Source organism: Schistocerca cancellata, chromosome 3, assembly GCF_023864275.1.
Source record: "Schistocerca cancellata isolate TAMUIC-IGC-003103 chromosome 3, iqSchCanc2.1, whole genome shotgun sequence".
In the NCBI taxonomy this organism is placed as follows: domain Eukaryota; kingdom Metazoa; phylum Arthropoda; class Insecta; order Orthoptera; family Acrididae; genus Schistocerca; species Schistocerca cancellata.
In genome coordinates this window covers 383188785-383210297 of record NC_064628.1, presented here as the reverse complement: position 1 = coordinate 383210297, position 21513 = coordinate 383188785, and the positions used below count along the sequence as shown (strand labels likewise).

The following is a 21513-nucleotide window of genomic DNA, read 5'->3' as shown; positions in this document are numbered from 1 at the left end:
CCCGTGGCCGTCACATCTGCAGTGACGAGAAATCCCTCTTGAAATATACACAGTAGCCTTTACTGACCGTAATCATCCTCTCAACCTCATACAAAATCAAATAGCCCATGACTTATCTTTCCAGTCTCCCACCACCTCCCAAGGTCCCACCATCTGGCCACAGAGGAGCATTCCCGTTGTAACTCAGTACCACCCAGGACTGGAGCAACTGAATTACATTCTCCACCAGGGTTTCGATTACCTCTTGTCTTGCCCTGAAATGAGAAATGTTCTGCCCACCATCCTTCCCGCCCCTCCCACAGTGGTATTCCGCCATCCACCGAACCTACACAATATACTCGTCCATACTTACACAACCTCTGCTCCCAATCTCTTACCTCATGGCTCATACCCCTGTAATAGACCTAGATGCAAGACCTGTCCCATACATCCTCCCACCACCACCACCACCACCACCACCACCACCACCACCTCCTACTACTACTACTACTACTCCAATCCGGTCAGCAACATCACCTATCCCACCAAAGGCAGGGCTACCTATGAAACCAGTCATGTGGTCTACAAGCTAAGTTGCAACCACTGTGCTGTATTCTATGTAGGCATGACAGCCAACAAGCCGTCTGTCTGCATGTATGGCCAGCAACAAACTGTGGCCAAGAAACAAATGGACCACCTTGTTGCTGAACACACTGCCAAATGTGATATCCTTCATTTAAATGACTGCCTCACAGCCTGTGCCATATGGATCCTTCCCACCAACACCAGCTTTTCTGAAATGCGCAGGTGGGAACCTTCCCTGCAGTACATCCTACGTTCCCGTAACCCTCCTGTCCTCGCCCATCCAGTCCCTTCCCCGTTCCCATTCCAGAACTACACAGCTAGTATCCCACCACCACACCCAGTCTTTTTTCCCCCCTCTCCTTTTCCATGACTTCCTCCCCCCCCGAACTCTCCCCAGCCCTCTGCCTAACCTGCAACATTTTACTGTCTGCCATCCCCATCATACTACCCATTCTCCTGCCCGCCCCAGCCTCCTCCTTACCCCCACCCAGTCACCACTCCCATCATGCACTGGTGCTGCTGGTTGCAGTGTGGTTTCAGTTGCCTGAGACTGCAGTCATGTGTGTGAGTTGTGTTTGTGCGCGTGCACGTGTGTGTGTGTGTGTGTGTGTGTGTGTGTGTGTGTGTGTGTGTGTGCATGTTGATGTAAGTACATATTTTCACACTGCTAATGCATGTAGAATTACATTAAACAAGGGAACAATTGTGGCCTCCACAAACCTTGGCTTGGTCACGTGTTATGCCAGCTGCCTTGGCTGTGACACTGTGCATATCTGTGCCATCTTTCTTTTTCCCGGCCAATGTCATCCAGCCAAGTGGTGTTCCACCGTGTATTCGTGTCTGAGCAGCGTCTCCCAGCAGAGCGGCTATCCACAACTCCTGAGAATCCACATCTGCACCAACGATGCAGTAGCCTGGCGGAGCTCGCACCATTGCTCTCAGTTCTGATCCCACACGATCACTCCTTGCATTTGATGCAGTCATCCATGTTGGCTCCACTGCACGCCGAGTCAGTGTTCCACATACTATCACCTGAACAGTGTAAGGAGTGCCCTTAAACCAATGTACATGACATCTGTCCTCCAACCATCAAATCAGTGTACAATCTTATTTATCATGATAAAGAATTTAGGATAAGGTAATACAGCTCATTTGACTTGGAATTTTAGACGTCTCCAAATAGACATAACTATGTACCATTTATTTAGGACATAACTAGTTTCAAGAGTTCACCTCTCATTCGCAATTGCAACAAAGATCACCTGTTGTGAGGTCACTAAGAAGAAATGTTACATGCCACTGTCATGCATAACCATCTCAGAGCATGTAGACTATCCACATGGTGACACACACAAACATCCAAGTGTCATTTCATAAGCAGTCTGTTTTTTGATTGCTTGGCTAGTGGGCAGTACGAGTACCGCTGCTCATCAGTTGGCACTCTGATGTATACATGCACCAGCACACTCTTATGTATACATGCACCATCATATGTAGCAATATTACGAAAAGGAAAGTTGCCACTCACCATATAGTGGAGGTGTTGCGTCACAGATAGGCACTATCACATACAGATAATTCATATGCTCTTATGTGTTTTTATGCAGCAACAATGTTTGAGGTTCACAACAAGTGAATTTCGTTACTTTTGATAATGAGAGGTGAAATCCTGAAACTAGTTCTATATTAAATAAATGGTATAATGGTAGCAATTCGGAAATTTTGTTTTATGAAATTTCCGTGTCAGGTCAATGTGCGACTTTTACACCTTGCAAAATCTAAACATACTACCCATATTTTTCACATTTATTACAGTAACATCATTACTCATACAAAAATAAAACAGAAAAACAAATACAAATTACGACACTAAAATCAAAAAATGTGGGAAACAACTCTGACTGTTAAAAATATTGATTCATCACGAGCAAAAATGATTTAAATCACTTTCAAATAATTTGTTAATACCATAGAGGATTTCATATTATTTGGAAGCGAGTTAAGATTTTGGTGTTTGTGCATTTTACACCTTTTTGTATTAGAGACAAATTCTTTAGGTTACAGTGTAGGTCACATTTACTTCTCGTATTATTATGTTAGTATGTTTCATTTGTTTCATCATAAGAAGGGTTGTCAGGTACGAAAGTCATAATAGAAAAGCTACAGTGTGAGGTAGTGGTTGGTATCCTTACTTGCTTAAAATGACTATGGAAAAACATTTTTTGAAACATTCCACACACAACTCTAGTAAGTGTCAAACTTTTTTATGGCAATGAATTGCTCCAGAAGATGATTCCATAACTAATAAGTAAATGTAAAAACTGGTACACTTTGAAACACTGATACCTTCAATATTGGAAGTGATCTTTCCTGCCCTTCCCAATTATTATTTTTGTTTCACAAGTTTAGGTTAAAGTTTAGAATTCCATCAAAACTGCAGTAACTGGGCATAGAATACTAACTCCTAGATGGCAAGGTCTTCTGAGAGGAAACCATTCCAGTATTCATCTAAAATAATTTATAAAATAACAACAAATGCAAAACAAGATGGCTGGGAAGTAACATGAACTTAACTCTTCCAAAACAATAAACCAGAATCTTAAGTGCTGTATTACTTCATTTATGCACTTTGATATATTAATTTCATGTTAACATCTTATTTATCAGTGTAGCACTTATAAATTTCTTAGCATAAATGGCACTAGTTGGAGAAATACCTAACTTCGTTACTGAGGTATGAGTTTTTCAGAATGAATATTTGGAAGAGTTGCAAAGTGGCAAGGGGAAGCCTCTTTTGACCCTCGATGGCAAACCTTTACACAGAGGACCGACAGAAGCCACCACTAGCTGCTGTTTTGAGATTGTGGTTTTAGTAATTACCTGATGACATCTTCACATTGAGGCTACATGGTGAGGAACAATTACTGAAAGTTTTTTAGCATCATGAGGCAACTCACAGTGCAGAGCAAACTACTGTCCATCACAAAGTGGTCTCCTAATGGTGGCTGGGTTGTGTCCAGATCTGGCACTGTTTCTCAGGCAAGGCTGTCTGTGGCTGTTGGCCAAAGGGCTACCCCAATACTTCTAACAAACAAATTTGAGGCACTGACTTCCACTGATATTGAGAAAGAGCCCATGGGATCCCACCTCCCCTCTGTTAAGGTCAGGCACCTATTGAAGCAAAAGAAGGGTCTGTTTGTTGTAGGCAGTTCAAATTTTAGGTGTGGATGGGGGTCTGTCTTAGAGAAATGTTGTCATGGAAGAGGACCATCTCAGCAAGCAGTCACCTTGTACATCAAGAGATATCATCTTCCATCTGAAAGTGACTGTCCCAGGAACTATTGAGAGCACAAGTTGCAGTCAGCTATAGATCATCACTGATTATGGCACCAATAATATCTGTTGTTTAGGATATGACATCATTGTTGTTTCTCTGGAGAGGGTGATGGAAATGGTGATGACAGGTAGCTTCACTCAGAATGGGGTTTTAGCAGCATCATTCTGAAGACTTACGAAGGCCCTCTTGTCAGGAATTGTGTGGAGAGTCTAAAGAGACTTCACTAGTTCTGCTATGAGCTCTGATGTTGATTTCTCAACCTACGCTACACTTGAAAAGTCATCATGGATAGGTTTGGCATGCAGTATACATTGGAAATGGGCATGCTTGTTGCAGTGAGTGCATGAAATGTGAATATTTTTAAGAGTTAAGAGAAACACCGAGACCTATAGTAGAAAAACCCGCAGAAGACAAAGCAACTATTGTAACAGATCAGGATGCAGATGTGGAGAGTGAGGCTCTTAAAATGTTAGTTGTTAATTGCCCAGCTAGCCAAGTATATTAAAGTACCTGCTCCTGGGATACAGGGTAGCATGCTGATCCCGAATCGAATCCACCTGCCGGATTAATCACGAGGGCCAGATGTGTTGGCAAGCCTTTTAGGTGGTTTCCCACATCTGAACAGGTAAATACTGGGCTTGCACCTATGTCTCACCTCAGATAGATGCTATGCAAACATTTAGAAAACATTCTCACACTTGAACATGATGTACACTAGACACAGGCAGATAGGGTACACAGGTTCCATTTCGGGAGAGACGGTGTCAGGAATGGCATATGGCCACCTATTACAACTAACATTATCACATCCGAAATAACATGCCAAGTTTGTGGAAGCATAGGAAAACACCAGGAAGAAGAAGAATTGTTGGAGCATTCACAACAATGTCCAAGAACCTTCTAAATATCAGTTACCCCGACCCCATATTTAGAACTGAGACTTGGTTCAAATCCACTGTAGAGAGTAGAGAAATTTTTATCAACATGTGAAATGTATATAGGAAAAATAGTAACAATATTATGAACAGGATAGTTGCTACTCACCATACAGCGGAGATGCTGAGTAGCAGATGGGCACTACAAAAATACTGTCTCACAAAAAATAAGGTTTCGGCTAACACGGTCTTTGTCAAAAACAGATCACACACACACACACACACACACACACACACACACACACACACACTACTGCAGTCTCTGGCAGCTGAAGCTGTGTGTGTGTGAAGTTTATTTTGTGTGATAGTCTTTTTGTAGCGCCTATCTGCTATACAGAATCCACACTATATGGTGAATAGCAATTATCCTATTCATAATATTGTTACATTCAATCCCTGATTTTCCATTGTTTGATATAGGAAAGATAGATTAGAATGTTCAAGAACAGCAGCAGTGGTTATGGTAAGAGTCAGAAACATTAGGTCTAGCAAGGTCCAAAATGAGTCTGTCTGTGAGCTAATGCTGCCAACAGTAAATGGAGTGGGTGGACTTGGATTAGTAATCGAATATTTCTACAGGCCACCAGATTTAGACACATCAGTCATATAGTCTTTCAAAGACATATGAAACTTGATAGTGTGGAAATTTCCCAAGCATATTGTAACAGTAGGTAATGACTTTAACTTGTTCTCTAACACCTGGGGAAACTACAGATACATAATCAGCAGCAAGGACAAACAGTTTTATGAAGTAATACTGAACACATTTGCAGATAACTAACTAGTCCAGTGGCCCACTAGTGAAAGAAACAGCCTCGATCTTTGCACGAGTGTCACCAATGAAACACAGATTAGCAATCATGGTGGTATTATGGATATGAGGATCCCCAAAGACAATAAACTCATTAAGAAAGCTAAGAGAATGTATGTTTGGTTGAACTAACAGTCAGTTACCAACAACCCTCCATCACACACTATGATGTGGCTGGTGAACTATAGGTGTAGATCAAATAAACTCAGAATATTCAGTTAAAATTTTACAAACACAGAACAATTGTGGTTAAAGCTCAAAACCATTATAAACCAAGTAAACTAACAAAAGGTGGTAAAGACCCACCTTGATTTAAATGTTCCATCCAAAGCACTTCGTAAAAACATAGATTACTATATTCTCATTACATCAGAGAATGAACAAAAACTGATAGAGAAGACTAACAAGCAGAATGCGCATCCATAGGAAGGGTTATGTGCGAAGGATGTGAAAATTTCCCAAAGTCAGATCCTGGTAAAGTGTTTCTTGTCATAAGTAACCAAAGGATTCAAGCCTGTATCCAATCCCCCCTGTGCCACTCTGATAATGAAATTGAAGAGAGGAGTCAAGGAAGCTGAAATGAAATTCTAAATTCAGAAATGTGTTCTCACATAAGTATGCTACAGTACCAATGTTGAGACTCACTCACTCACTCACTCACTCTCTCTCTCTCTCTCTCTCTCTCTCTCTCACACACACACACACACACACACACACACACACACACACACACACACACTCAAGAAATACTGAAAAAAGGCCACTGGTGTTAAACAACAATTATGAGTGCTCAAAATGAATAAGGCACAAGTTTCTGATGGAATTTCTACTAAATCTTACATAGATTACAATTTGAAATTAGCCCCTTTCCTAACTTATATTTATAAACAATCTTTTGTACAGTAAGCCGTGTGTTGTGTCTTTTTGACACATTGATACAAAGAGCCCCCCCCCCCCCCCCCCCCCCTCCCTATGAAACACGGATCTTGCCGTTGTTGGGGAGGCTTGCGTGCCTCAGCGATACAGATAGCCGTACTGTAGGTGCAACCACAACAGAGGGTATCTGTTGAGAGGCCAGACAAACATATGGTTCCTGAAGAGGGGCAGCAGCCTTTTCAGTAGTTGCAGTGGCAACAGTCTGGATGATTGACTGATCTGATCTTGTAACATTAACCAAAGTGGCCTTGCTGTACTGGTACTGTGAATGGCTGAAAGCAAGGGGAAAGTACAGCCGTAATTTTTCCTGAGGGCATGCAGCTTTACTGTATGGTTAAATGATGACGGCATCCTCTTCGGTAAAATATTCCGGAGGTAAAATAGTTCCCATCAGGATCTCCAGGCGGGGACTATTCAGAAGGATGTCGTCATCAGGAGAAACAAAACTGGCGTTCTATGGATCAGAGCGTGGAATGTCAGATCCCTCAATTGGACAGGTAGGTTAGAAAATTTAAAAAGGGAAATGGATAGGTTACAGCTAGATGTAGTGGGAATTAGTGAAGTTTGGTGGCAGGAGGAACAAGATGTTTAATAATGAACAAAAAATAGGAGCGAGGATAAGCCACTATGAACAGCATAGTGAATGCATTATTGCAGCCAAGATAGACATGAAGCCCATGCCTACCACAGTAGTACAAGTTTATATGCCAACTAACTCCACAGATGAAGAAATTGAAGAAATGTATGATGCGATAAAAGAAAATATTCAGATAGTTAAGGGGGACAAAAATGTAATAGTCACGGGGTACTGGAATTCAATAGTAGGGAAAGAAAGAGAAGTAAAAGTAGTAGGTGAATATGGACTGGGCGTAAGGAATGAAAGAGGAATCTGCCTGATAGAATTTTGCACAGAGCACAGCAGTCATAGCTAACACTTGGTTTAAGAATCATGAAAAAGGGCAGTATATGTGGAAGAGGCCTGAATACACTGAAGATTTCAGGTAGATTATATAATGGTAAGACAGAGATTTAGGAACCAGGTTTTAAATTGTAAGACATTTCCACGGGCAGATGCAGACTCTGACCACAATTTATTGGTCATGAACTGTATATTAAAACTGAAGAAACTGCAAAAAGATATGAATTTAAGGAGATAAACTGAAAGAACCACAGGTTGTAGAGAGTTTCAGAGAGAGCATTAGGGAACAACTGACAAATACAGGGGAAAGAAATACAGCAGAAGAAGAACGGGTAGCTTTGAGAGATGAAATAGTGAAGGCAGCAGAGGTTCGAGTGGGCAAAAAAGACAAGAGCAAGTAGAAATCCTTGGGTAACAGAAGAGGTATTGAATTTAATTGATGAAAGGAGAAAATATAAAAATGCAGTAAACGAAGCAGGTGAAAAGGAATACAAACGTCTCAAAAATGAGATCGATAGGAAGTGCAAAATGACTAAGCAAGGATGGCTCGAGGGCAAATATAAGAATGTAGAGGCATATATGCCATGGTGTAAGAGAGAGACTGCCTACAGGAAAATGAAAGAGACCTTTGCAGAAAGGAGAACCACCTGTATGAATATCAAGAGCTCAGATTGAAGTCCTAAGCAAAGAAGGGAAAGCAGAAAGGTGGAAGGAGCGTATAGAGTGAAAGGATAATTAAATCAAGACCCTACGCTGTCGACAGGCGTTGATATACATCAATGGGGACAGTTGAAAATGTGTGCCCCGACCGGGACTCAAACCCAGGAGCCCCTTACATGGCAGACGCTCTACCCATCTGAACCACCGAGGCACAGCAGATAGTGCAGCTGCAGGGATTTATCCCTTGCATGCTCCCTGTGAGACCCACATTCCCAACTTAATGTCCCCGTTGATGTATATCAATGCCTGTCAACAGCGTAGGGTCTTGATTTACTCATCATTTCATTCTAGAGTGCTGCATGGTCACCGATGGTATCTGTTCTTTCGGACATTTCATTCTAGAGTGGTGCATGGTCACCGAAGATATCTGTTCTTTCTGATATGTCTGAAAGAACAGACACCATCTTCATAGAGTATATAGAGGGTCTATACAAGGGTGATGTAGTTGAGGGCAACATTATGGAAACAGACGAGGATGTAGATGAAGACGAAATAGGAGATATGGTACTGGGTGTAGAATTAACAGAGCACCGAAAGACCCACTTCAAGAAAAGGTCCTAGGAGTAGACAACATTCCATCACGACAAAACTCTATCATCTGGTGATCAAGATCTATGAGACAGGCAAAATACCCTCAGACTTCAAGAGGAATATAATAATTCCAATCTCCAAGAATGCAGGTGTCGACCGGTGTGAAAATTATTGAAATAACAGTTTAATAAGTCATGCCTGCAAAAAACTAATACGAATTATTTACAGATGAATGGAAAAACTGGCAGAAGATGGCCTTAGGGAAGATCAGTTTGGATTCCATAGAAATGCTGGGACATGTGAGGCAATACTGACCCTACGACTTATCTTAGAAGATAGATTAAGGAAAGACAAACCTATGTTTCTAGCATTTGTTGCATTAGAGAAAGCTTTTGAAAATGTTGACTGGAATACTCTATTTCAAATTATTAGGGTGGCAGGGGTAAAATACAGGGAGTCAAAGGCTATTTATAATTTGTACAGAAATCAAACTGCAGTTGTAAGAGTTGAGGGCATGAAAGGGAAGCAGTGGTTGAAAAGGGAGTAAGACAGGGTTGTAGCTTATCTCCGTGTCATTCAATCCGTATATTGAGCAAGCAGTAAAGGAAACAAAAGAAAAACTTGGAGTAGGAATTAAAAACCATGGAGAAGAAATAAAAACTTTGAGGTTTGCTCATGACATTGTAATTCTGTCAGAGACAGCTAAGGACCTGGAAGAGCAGCTGAACAGAATGGACAGTGTCTTGAAAGGAGGATATAAGATGAACACCAACAAAAGTGAAACGAGGATAATGGATAATTAAATCAGGTGATGCTGAGGGAATTAGATTACGAAATGAGACACTTAAAGCAGTAGATGAGTTTGGCTATTTGTGGAGCAAATTAACTGATGATGGTCGAAGTAGGGAGGATATAAAATGTAGGCTTACAATGGCAAGGAAATTGTTTCTGAAGAAGTGAAATTTGTTAACATTGAGTATAGATTTACGTGTCAGGAAGTCTTTTCTGAAAGTATTTGTATGGAATGTAGCCATGTTTGGAAGTGAAACACCGACAATAAATAGTTTAGACAGGAAGAGAACAGAAGCTTTCAAATTGCGGTGCTACAGAAGAATGCTTTAGATAAGATGGGTAGATCACTTAACTAATGAGGAGGTACTGAATAGAGTTGGGGAGAAGAGGACTTTGTGGCACAACCTGACTAAAAGAAGGGATTGGTTGATAGGACACATTCTGGGGCATCAAGGGATCACCAATCCATTACTGAAAGGAAGCATGGAGGGTAAAAATCATAGAAGGAGACCAAGAAATGGATACACAAAGCAGAGCCAGAAGGATGTAGGTTGCGGCAGTTACTCCAAGAGGAAGAGGCTTGCACAGGATAGGGAAGCATGGAGAGCTGCATCAAACCAGTCTCTGGACTGAAGATCACAACTACAACAATGATACAAAGAGTGTAGAGGATAATATTTACAATATAAAATCTTATAAACAAACATCTAGAGCATTTTGAGCTCCCAGCAGGAAGTCTTCTGATCTACCAAGTATGATCTTGTGGGGCATTCTTCTGTGATATGTCTGATAGTCAGTGGGTCTCCGGAATAACAAAGTAGAGTGGTTGCTTACCAGATGTGTGTGTAAAAAAAAAAAAAATTGCACATCTGCCGTGTTAGGTTCTAGTTCTCTTCATCATTAACCATGTTTTGTGTGGGCAAGTCAAGTCCTGGTGTTTTTGGGTGATACATGGCATATTATAACCTTGTCGTCCAGTACATTCTTGAGTCTATGGAACTTTCGCAGTGACACTTGCTGTTACTTTTAGTGGTCATCTAGACTCGAGTCAGCTATGATTTTCATCACTGACATTCTCACGGATTGGTAGGTTTTTACCATTCATGATCTTATTGTACTATTTGTGAGAGCGTCTATGTGTTGTAAATGAAAGTGTGGAATGTGGCTTAGTACTGGCAACCATTCTGTAGTCTTTGATTTTCATGGTGTTATTTAGTTGGACATCTATCTTTTGTGTACATGGGCTGTTTAACAAAACTGGACCACAATAATCAGTGGCTGAGAAGACAAGACTCAGAGCAGAAGAATGTTTGGTGAATGCAGTGCTTCCCAGATTGTACCATGAAGTTTTCGAATGATGTTCCTCATTTTCAATATTTCAACTGTTTTTGTCAGATGCTCTCTGAAATATAGAGTTCTACCACAGGCTATACCAAGACATTTTATGTTTTACCGTGAATAAGTATAGCATATTCACACTGTATGATCTTCCAGCATGTTTATTATTTAGGTGGAAACAAGAAACCTCTGTTTTAGTGGTGTTGGTTGGAGTCTCCATTTGTGGAAGTACTTTCCCACTTCACTGAAGTTCTCGGGTCGACATAACCAAATTTCCTTGATTTTGTTTTTGTCATGTCTGTAGTGTACAAGCTGAAGAAAAGGAGAGAAAAGCTTATCCCTGTGATAAACCATTTTTTAACTTTGTTGGGGAGCTGATGTTGGATTCCATGACTACTTGGAACAGCTCATTGTTGGTTATGCAAGCGTTTGGTTTGTAAGGAACTGTATGAAGAAGCTTGTATATCATGTCTTCTCTCCTCACTGTATCATAGACTGCCGATAAGTCAATGAATGCAGCTGTGGTTTTAAGTTTCCTTTGAAATGATGCCTAAATGTACATGGTGAGTTACAGAACTAAACTGTGCAGCGTTGTTTTGGTTGGAAGCCTGCTTGTTTGACAGAAATTGCTTCAAGTAATCTTGTACTTATTCTACTATGATAAACTGTTCTAGTAGCTTGTAAGTCACAGATACCAGGCTACTGTTCTGCAGCTCTTAGTCTTAGCTAGTTTGCCAGGTTTTAATACAGCAATCATCTTCAGGCATTTCAAATCTTGTGGGACATTGCTGATTTGCATAATGTCTCTGAAGAAATGAGACACTCACACTTTTGAGTATTTCTCACTGCTAGTTAGGAATTTAGGATGGACACTGTCAAGTCATGGTGCTTTAGCTGGCTTAATATTTTTAAGTGCTGTTGAGTTTTCTCCACAAGTAAAGTGACAGGATTGGTTGGCTTCTGTGGCTTTTGCTTTTAGGGTTTTGAGTTCTAATTTCACCTTGACTCTGTTGTGTTTGGTGTTCTGGGTGTCGCTACTAGATGTGAAGGAATGGCATTCCGACTAACTGTTGTCTCATTTCTTCATGTGGGGGGGCCTGCGTCCTACTTTCCGTAACGAGGTCCATGCTTGTCAGAAAATTTAGGCTTTCTACTGTTTCCACCCACTTTCAATGTCTAGTTGCATCTAAACTGTGTAGTTGTTCATCTGCTATTTCTTGATCACCATTTTTGAGAAAGTTTTGGTACAACTCCTCACTGTTTTTGGACCAGCCAGGTATCTATTGCTTTTGGTAGTCTTCTGGTGTACATTATTTGGCAGACTGAATTATGGTGGTGGCAAATCTTTTGTAAATGAACACATGCATGGAATCACAGACAAACAATGCAAAGGCTAGTCTGCTGCAGTGCCCAAAAACGTATTCTATGCTCAAACATTATAATACTTTTTTGGAGAAAATAAGCTTCTCTCAAAGAATTGGAATGAATTAAAAAAACACACTCATGTGAACAGTTTGCTTTAATTCTACACTACACAGGGTGCCACACCTAACTTGGCCACCTCATATATTTCTGAAATGAAACAAAATGTGAAACATGCAATTGGTCAGTGATGCACCTTGTGACGAAGCAAGCTGGAATATTTTTACTTCCCCTCTTGTTTTGCCATCTGCCTCCTTAAAATTCAATTTTTCACTTTTAACTAATTACCATTAACATACGTGAGTATAATATTGTATTTTCATGAAAGACAAAGGTTGGTCCTCAGTTTTAAAAGAATACATCATCAAATCTATCATTAAATCTAATTTTTTGGTTAGTTTTATGTATCTAATTGATTTTGTAATTTATTTCAACTATTCCTAGTTAGTATCCTTTGTTACAGGGTGAAATCAGTAACTGTTCTGTAACTTAAATTCTACTGTTGATGTATAAGCAAATATAAATTCTGTACTAATTATAAACATTTGCAGGAACAACTAACTGTATTCTTAAAGGATCTATTTGGCTCTATTCAAAAACACATTAGCAAAGCCAGCCCTTAATTAATTCCAAAGTAATTAACAGTTTTGTCAGAAGTATTGTTTGCATAATGATATTTGTTAATTTCATCATTTAAACAAATAATTGGGCTTAAACCTTTTAGTAGAAGAAACTGTTAAAAAGAACAAAATTTTGATGTATTCAGTTAATTTAATGAGTTCAGTTTTAATTGTAACTTCTGTAAATTATACTTCGAACAATTTGTAGTTTCAGCACCAATTATTGTGAGGATATATAAGGGCCCGATTTTTGGTAGGGAGACAGTCAGTCCATGTCCGAGTTTCAGACGAGGAACCTGTATTCGTTAGAACAACAACAATGCAACAAATTAACTGTAAAATAAGTGTTAGACCAATAGGCCGTGTGTTAAAGCAATGACAGTGTCTGTTCCATACCTTAGTATTCTAAGAGAACAGTGAACTGTGTGGTTGGGTTTTTACTGCTCATAGATGTTTAACAGTAAACTATTGTAGCAGTATGTGGATGTTTGCCTGCAACCTATTAATGAGGCTATATACGTGAAATAGAAGTATTTCTATGTGATAATTTTGTCTGATCAGTAATGAGAGTTAATTCTGCCTTAGCATAAGGATTTGTTACGGTGGAGTGTTTTTCAGTAGAGACAGTTTTGCATTGGATAAGCAGAGCAGGTATTTATTTATTACATAATGAAATAATAATAAAATAATGAATAATGTTAGGGTCTTAAAGGTTAGGGAGTCTGTCTCTGCATTAGGGATATTTTTTGAGAATGCACTCCACTAGTTAACTAAGTGAGAAAGGTAAGTAAAATAATGGAGCTGACAGTCATGATTAACGCAAAAGATAATTGTATACAAACAAATGTGGGATAGCTGTATTGAGGATCTATTTGTGAACTAGGCAACAATGAGTACTGTGTATATTGTGCAATTCATGACATTGCAGTTGGGAATGAGAGATTAACAGAAAGAGCAATATTTACACGTCATATAATGCTGCATTATCGGATATATACATTATCTGAAAACTTCTATTTGTGTTCTGAGGAATTATGAGCTTAAAGTGGTAATAATGGAACGAAGAACAATAAGTTTGCTGATTAACTGGTAATGGTGGTGCTAAACTGATGTGAATATTCTGAGAGGTCAACTATCTGGTAGCATTTAATGATTTTGTGAGGATTTAATTTCCTGGTTGAATGAGAGTAGTGCTCAGAGTTGAGCAGAGAAGTGGACCGATGATTTGGTACAACTTCCGTCCCAATAATTTTGACTTGAATAGTAATTAAGTTTTTTCATAACATAATGATTAGCAAATCTATGCTACTGCACATGTTGAGTTTTTAATAGAGGCAAAGCACATACTTTATACACTAAGGTGATATTTTGCAAATGGGAAAGAAACAAGTCTTTCAAACTTAACCAGTTTCAGAGAGTTAGGACATAGAGTAATTGTTTGTAGTGTAATGTGCACTTGATTAAAAAAATTTTCTGGTCCACACTTTTCGTACTATAGTTAAATTTAGTGCTAATTATTGTAATGTTATTAGAACTATGTATTTATTTATGATGTAGTGATATATCATTTGCCATTAGTGTTAAACCATTTTTTTATACTTATGTTAGAAGAAAAAGAAAGTGTACTAAAGTAGGGTATTTTGTCTAATTTTTTTCATATACTGTGGCAGAGGAGAACACACCCAAGGGAACTGATAGCTGTGCATTTCCTTACTGAAGTGCACGTCATTTATGACGGCGGCCGAGTTTAGGTTCATTCTGCGCATCTGATGTCACAAAACACAGTCTGCCAATGAACAGAGAACGACGTTGCCAGAGCTCGACTGCAGTGCAGAGCACGGATGAGTGTCTTCAGTTTTAGAAACGTTCAGTCATAAATAAAGTAACTGAACAAAACTAATGTCTTGATAGCAGACTTTTTATAAAATAAAACTTGGAAAAAGCATTCTTTATACCAATTGCTTCATATTCTATTAATTAATTAAACCAAACAAGCAATAACTACTCAGGCGATAGCAAGGAAATTCATTTTCACTAACCGCTTTTTCGCAATAAAGAACAGTGGTAATTGTTTATTTCCTATTGTACTTCGACGAAACGTGAGTAATTCATAGTCATACCAACAGTGTTTGTCGGTATTTTGCGTGATTCCTCAAAGTCCTCCAGGTCTTCTGTTGAATGATGAGCTGTGTTAGCGTAATGGTTAAGGTGTTTAGCTGCTAAGCAAAAGGTTCTGAGTTCAAACCTTGTTCGATACTAAATATTTTCTTTATTTAAAAACAATATCGAAGTGTCTTACTTCATGAATTTTATTCGTTTGAATATAATTTTTTGAAATTTCTAGTGGCAACTAAAATTGACCATATGGAAAGTATACGCTGTGGACTTTTACCTCTGCAAACTCTTCAAAATTTTGTGCAATGGTTTACTACATTTAATGCTGCACAATAACTGTGTTGAACATCGAAACAAAATTAAGTCATTTATGGGGAGAAGGTATCAGTCAAGAAGATGTGTAAAAATCAAATTTTTGGGCCAAATAGTTTTTGTGAAATCGAATGATAAGTGTTTCAAAGCAGTCTGAACACCATGTGTCTGCACAGTTGAGCAGTGCAGTAATGACAAAATCGCGCACAGCGCGGAATGCGGGGAGCACCTCTCTGTAACAGCGAAAGGGTTAATGCAGCCGCGGTGACTTTACTGCATAAACTGCGCGCTCCCCCTGAAACGTAAGTTTGTAAACTATACTATACTATGGCGCTGCTTCTCTTGGCGTGCGCAACTGGCAACGCAGCAGTCTCCCGCATCTGTGTGGGCATGTGCGAGCCGCCAAGATAAAAGAATTGAACTATAACTGCCACTTGGACCTAGTGAAGGTGTGACAACTTGGTGAGAAAAAGTGTAAAAGCTCATTAAAAGTGTGAAAGTGCTTGTGAAAAATACTAAACATTGAGCAAGTGAAATTTTCTGTCAAAAAAGAGAAGAAGCAGGAGGAGGAGGAGGAGGAGGAGGAGGAGGAGGGAGCGAGGGAGCGAGAGAGAGAGAGAGAGAGAGAGAGAGAGAGAGAGAGAGAGAGCTTACTTTAACTTATTTCTTACCTGTGAGGATTAAATTTTTGTTAAGCAAGACAGGACTTGTATAAAATGATATGTATCAAGAAATGTAATCTTTGCTTACCCAAAAAGGACATCACTTATGATGAAGATACAAAATTTTTGTTAAAAGTGTAACTTGTGGATATGTTGTGCAAATGTGGAATACATTGTACGTAAATATTTTATATGGGGATTTTGTAGTAGAAGAAAAGTTAAATAGAACAAACTTTTTGATGTATTCAGTTAATTTAATGAGTTAAGTTTTAATTGTAATTTCTGTGAATTAAACTTTGAACAATGTGTAGTTTTAGCACCTATTATTGTGAGGATATATATGGGCCCGATTTCTGGTCCCAAGACAGTCAGTCCATGGCTGAGTTTCAGAAAAGGAGCCTACATTGGTTAGATCAACAACAATGCATCCACTTAAATGTGAAATAAGTGTTACACCAATAGGCTGTGTGTTAAAACAATGACAGTGTCTGTTCCATATGTACCTTATTATTCTAAGAAAAGAGTGAACTGTGTGGTTAGGCTTTTACTGCTTGTAGATGTTTAACAGTAAACTATTGTAGCAGTATGTGGATGTTCGCCTGCAACCTATTAATAAGGCTTATCTAAAGTTAAACAATAGGAGCACTGGCTATATATATATAACTGTGTATTATTGGGAAGGTTGTGAACAGCGAAAGTAAACAGCTGTGAAACTCAACTGTGCACCTGTTGGCTACATTATTTACAATAGTCAGTGTCGATTACAAACCCCATTTTTCAGTCAGTATAGCAACACAGTACGTCAACACTGATGAGAATAAACGAAGAAATAAAGCAGGCGAACGTCACAACCTAAGCCAGGGGCTCACTTAACAGGCAGGAATGCTTATCACTTTCAACACAAAAAATGCTTTTTTCTAAGGAAATGAAAACTAGAGGTACAATTAGTGACAGCAGACTTGTTTTCACTGTTCTAAATCTCATACCATCTCAAATACACAGACTTCTAAGAATGGCAATGACGCCACAGTTTCTGTCATAATACACAGAGCAAGGGTTGCCTGCTGCAGGCTTTAAGACAGTGTAAGCCACCAACATTATGGCATTACAGTGAAAACTGTGGCACCATTTCCATTATTTAAAGCCAAAGTATTTCAGAACATATACTGTTTAGAACAGTGAGACCAAGTCTGCCATCACTAATTGTACCTCAAGTTTTAATTTTGGTAGAAAAAACAAACATGTGCCTAAAAACAACAACTTTGTACTGAAAGTGATGTTTGTTTACTTGTAGCGATACTACATTGCTGTACATTGTGTGAGTCCCTGAAGTAGAGGCATCTCTGGCCAACTGCATTTTCCGCATTTTGTTTCAGTGTGGAAATACCTGAGGTGGCAAAGTTAGGTGGGACACCCAGTATATGACAAACAGTAGATGTAGTAGTTAAAATAGGTAGATTCTATGCAGCTTCATGTTTTTGCAGTGCATTAACTGATCAATTAAATTTTGGGTGTGCAGCCACATAAACTTTATTTCTTCTCCTAATATTTTGGTCGTATTCTTTTCAGCCATCTTCAGAGTGAGGTGACAACTGAAGCTACAGCAGTTACATCACACATTTCAACCGGCGGATTGTGCTATTGTGCATGCAGCCCCACATACACAAGCACCAGAGACTTTGAATGGTGGCAAAGAAGTATGCAGAAACTGAATCTGGGGTTACGTGGTCAATCTATGCTGGGGTACCATTGTATCATTATGAGCTGCATTGTTCTGACATTTTTGTGAGTTTATTAACGAAAGTGCCGGATTCCATGGAAACCCCCAAAGACATCACCACAGCACAGTTCATAATCATTCATCAATATCCAAGCATGGAGCAATCATTTAATAACAGATTAAGTTTATGCATATTTCTTTACCACCAATCAATGTCAGTATGTCTTGTTTATATACCTGTAGTCGCAGGTGCAATGGTGCAGTCTGTGGGTTTAAATGGACAGAGAGAGAGCTGTGGCTTTGGTCTGTCAGCTCACTTTGAAGATGGCTGAAAGGTATAAGGCAGAAATTCAGGAGATGAAACAGGGTTTATGTAGCTGCATGCCCGAAATTTAACGGATCAGGTAGATTCTGTCCTCTTACATTTCTGAAAGGTCTTCAACACAATACCACAATATTTACTAATAATCAAAATACTAATATGAAGTATCTCTACAGACATATAATTTGCTCAATGGTTTTTAAAATAATAAAAACCACTACATTACTGTGGACAAATAATGTTCAACAGAAACATAAGTAATGTCTGGTATGTCCTAATGGAGCATAATACGATTTCTAATATTCTCATGATACAGAACTGATTTGTGCGACAGGATCAGCTACAACATCAGATCGTTTGTTGGTGATGCTGTTGTCTGCATGACAGCTTAGTGATTGGGCAATTGTAAAGGAATACAAAAGACATGAAAAAATTCACTTTGTTTAATGAATAGCAACTACCTTTATTAGTGACGAATGCAATATAATACCCACAACTAAGACAAAGGACCCAACAGCGTCTGGAGATGTTACATCATTTTATATATTTAAGAGTAATACTATGGAGTATTGTGAAATGGGATGAATAAGTAAAATCAGTAACACTAAGGCAAATGGAAAACTGTGGTCTGTTGGAACGGTTTGAGAAAGTGTAGTGTACCTGCTGGAGACATTATATACAAGATGCTAGTGCATCGAATTCTTGAGCATTTTGCCAGTATTTGAAGTCCTTATCAGGTAACACATGATAGCAAACACTGAATAAATTCAGAAGTGCACCAATAGGTTCGTAACAGGTAATTACAGCCCATATAAAAATTTACTATACATGATGGGCGAATGTTTGAAAGAAAGGTGACATTGTTCTTGTGAGACCTTTTTGAGTATATTCTGAGAACCAGTACTAGAAGAAGCATTAGAGGAAGACTGTGTGACAGTTCTGCAGCAGCCAGTATACATATCACGTAGGGATAATGAGAATGGGATAAAGGGAGATTATGGCACGTACAGAGCAGACAGATAACCATTTCTCCCTTTGTTCAATACAAGAATGGAATAGAACAGAAAATTGTTAATACTGGAATGAAGTATCCTCCATCATGCACTGCACAATGGCTTGTGGATTATGTATTTAGGTGTAGAATAGTAAGTTCACTATAGAACAAAAAAGGACAATGTTCACAGTTTCTGGAAGTACTAACTTCCTGGAGGTATTCAGTTGATTGGAAACCCACCCACATTGAAATCTATCTGCAAGCATCCACCTGCCATCATCTTTCCCATACTTTGAATATTCTAAGAAGTTTGGTGTGTAGGATCTTCTAGAATTTAGTGCTCAGAGAAGCTGTGAAAATTTGACTGACAGAAACTTAGTCAGCTCGGTCCAGCACAACAAGTTTCTTTGAACAAAGTTTGGAATCTGTTCCTGTTTTATTTTTGATCTCAGAGGGGTTGAAGGCTCATATGTTGATCTAATAACAATCTGGCACCAGCTAATAGTTTAAATGGCAAACCCAAAAGACTTGTGCACACAGTGCAGTTGCAAATTATATTTTTCCACTACATTTGATTCGTTCAGCATGGTATGCATGATAGCTTCCATTGGCAGACCAAAACTTTACAGTGGGGCTGTGAGTAAAGCCTGGGTAGCTCAGAAAATAAGAGCAATGCTCATGGAAGGCACGGGTTTGTGTTCCAGCTTGCAACACAATCTTAATCTATCAAAGTTTCAAAACAATGAATTCCACTACAAACTAAAAAAATAATAGCCAAAAGTAACACCAATCAACCAAAACGTTTCCTCTAAGTCTCTGAACACCAAAACAAAGTTGTATGTACTCATTGCTCCACCCCATGAGTTGGTTGACAACTTGCAAAACGATCAACAATTACAAGAAACCATCTGACATATTAAGAAACATTTCAACAGTCATAATTTCCAAAAAGGTGCAAGTATGTGAAATAAGAAAAATACTCCTTATTTACTATTTATATATGTTTTCCCTTTCTATAAACAGAGTAAGAAGGCATAAATTTTTTGAACAAACTTTTTTTCCCATAACTTGTTTGGGATGTGAGTTCATGTTCAGATGGTGGTATACATTTCTTGTGAAACTGACATATTTTGCACGCAGTATCAAAAGGCATTACATATTCAGTATCATTTTAAAAGAGAATGCTCTGTCTTCATTCGAAATGTGCTAACCGCACTAGTAATGTGAAATTTGAAGATAGCTTAGGTACTAAACTACTTAAAGAAAAATAAATTGATTGTCCGACAAAACTATGCTTCGTTCCAGTGTTTTCTCATCACTGAAGTTCCATACAGTCATAGAGTTCTGAAGCAAACAAGAATATTGCAACTTTTATGTTGTCTAGTATATAATGTTCACCTCACTTCTCATGCTATATCATGAAATTTGACACGTTAAGCAGCATGTAACTTCCTACTAACACAGTGCTTCTGTACCTGTGGAAGGAGAACACCTCTGTCGGGAGAATGCCAGGCAACAATTTGGCCCAGCACGCGGTCGCGGTTATTACGCCAGTAGGTGAGCATTCGGCCCACTTCTAGGACACGCTGCGCTCCTTTCCAGTCACCAGTCAGAACGTGTTCTGCAAATTTCCCCATGAAGTCCCGTGACAAAGGATTGCCAACACGTGCTGATGCTCCATCTTTGTGAGGCAACTTCATAAACCTGTAACATGCACAGAGTTAGTTCAGACAAAATTACAAAAATGGAAGGGGGAGAGAGAATGATAAATCTCATCAAATAACTGTAACTGTAACACTGTGTTTGTTTGTAAAGACATTGTATTGTATACTAATATGAAGTTTATCATTCTGTATTTCAGTAATGCAAAATGATAAACTTCTTATTAGTGTGCAGTACAATTTTGTTCCAAACAAAGAAGTGGCCAATGGCCTTATCGCAGTGGTAACACCAGTTCCCGTCAGATCACAAAAGTGCTGTTGGGCTTGGCTTGCACTTGAATAGGTGGCCAACCAATCTGCCTTGTGGTGTGGGTGGGCAGGGTGCACTTAGCCCTTGTTAGACAAATTGAGGAGCTACATGATTTGAGGATTAGCGCCTTCCATCACGAAAACTGACAACGGCGGACAGCAGTGTGCTGACTATATGCTTCTCCATATTCGCATCCAGTGACACCAGTCAGCTGAAGATGATACGGCAGCTGGCCAGTCCCATTGGGCCTTCGAGGCCTGTTCAGACAGAGTTTAATTTAGTTTAGTTTAGTATTAAAGTAATGATTAGTAGTGACAAATAATGAATATTTTGGTTACTCACATGTACATTGGAGGGAACTATATGATTACACTTACGTCTACGGCCATGGATTGAAAACAGACGTGATGGTCCAAACCTAGTCTCCACAACGAAATTACTAATACCACAGCTGTGACAGATATTGGAAGAAAATAAAAATTTAATACCCAA

At 39.1% G+C, this 21513-nt stretch overlaps 1 protein-coding gene across 4 annotated transcripts in view; it reads right to left on the bottom strand.

Moving 5' to 3' along the window:
• LOC126175086 (DNA polymerase subunit gamma-1, mitochondrial) overlaps positions 1 to 21513 on the bottom strand; it is a 150172-nt gene that overhangs the window by 40393 nt on the left and 88266 nt on the right. For 3 of the 4 annotated variants that reach the window (XM_049921626.1, XM_049921629.1, XM_049921627.1), the window contains exons 8-9: positions 20526 to 20754; positions 1285 to 1596 (exon numbers count right to left, since the gene is read on the bottom strand). In XM_049921626.1, the coding sequence (XP_049777583.1) occupies positions 1285 to 1596; positions 20526 to 20754 (541 nt within the window). The remainder of the gene's footprint in view (positions 1 to 1284; positions 1597 to 20525; positions 20755 to 21513) is intronic. The other variant, XM_049921628.1, reaches the window with a different exon arrangement.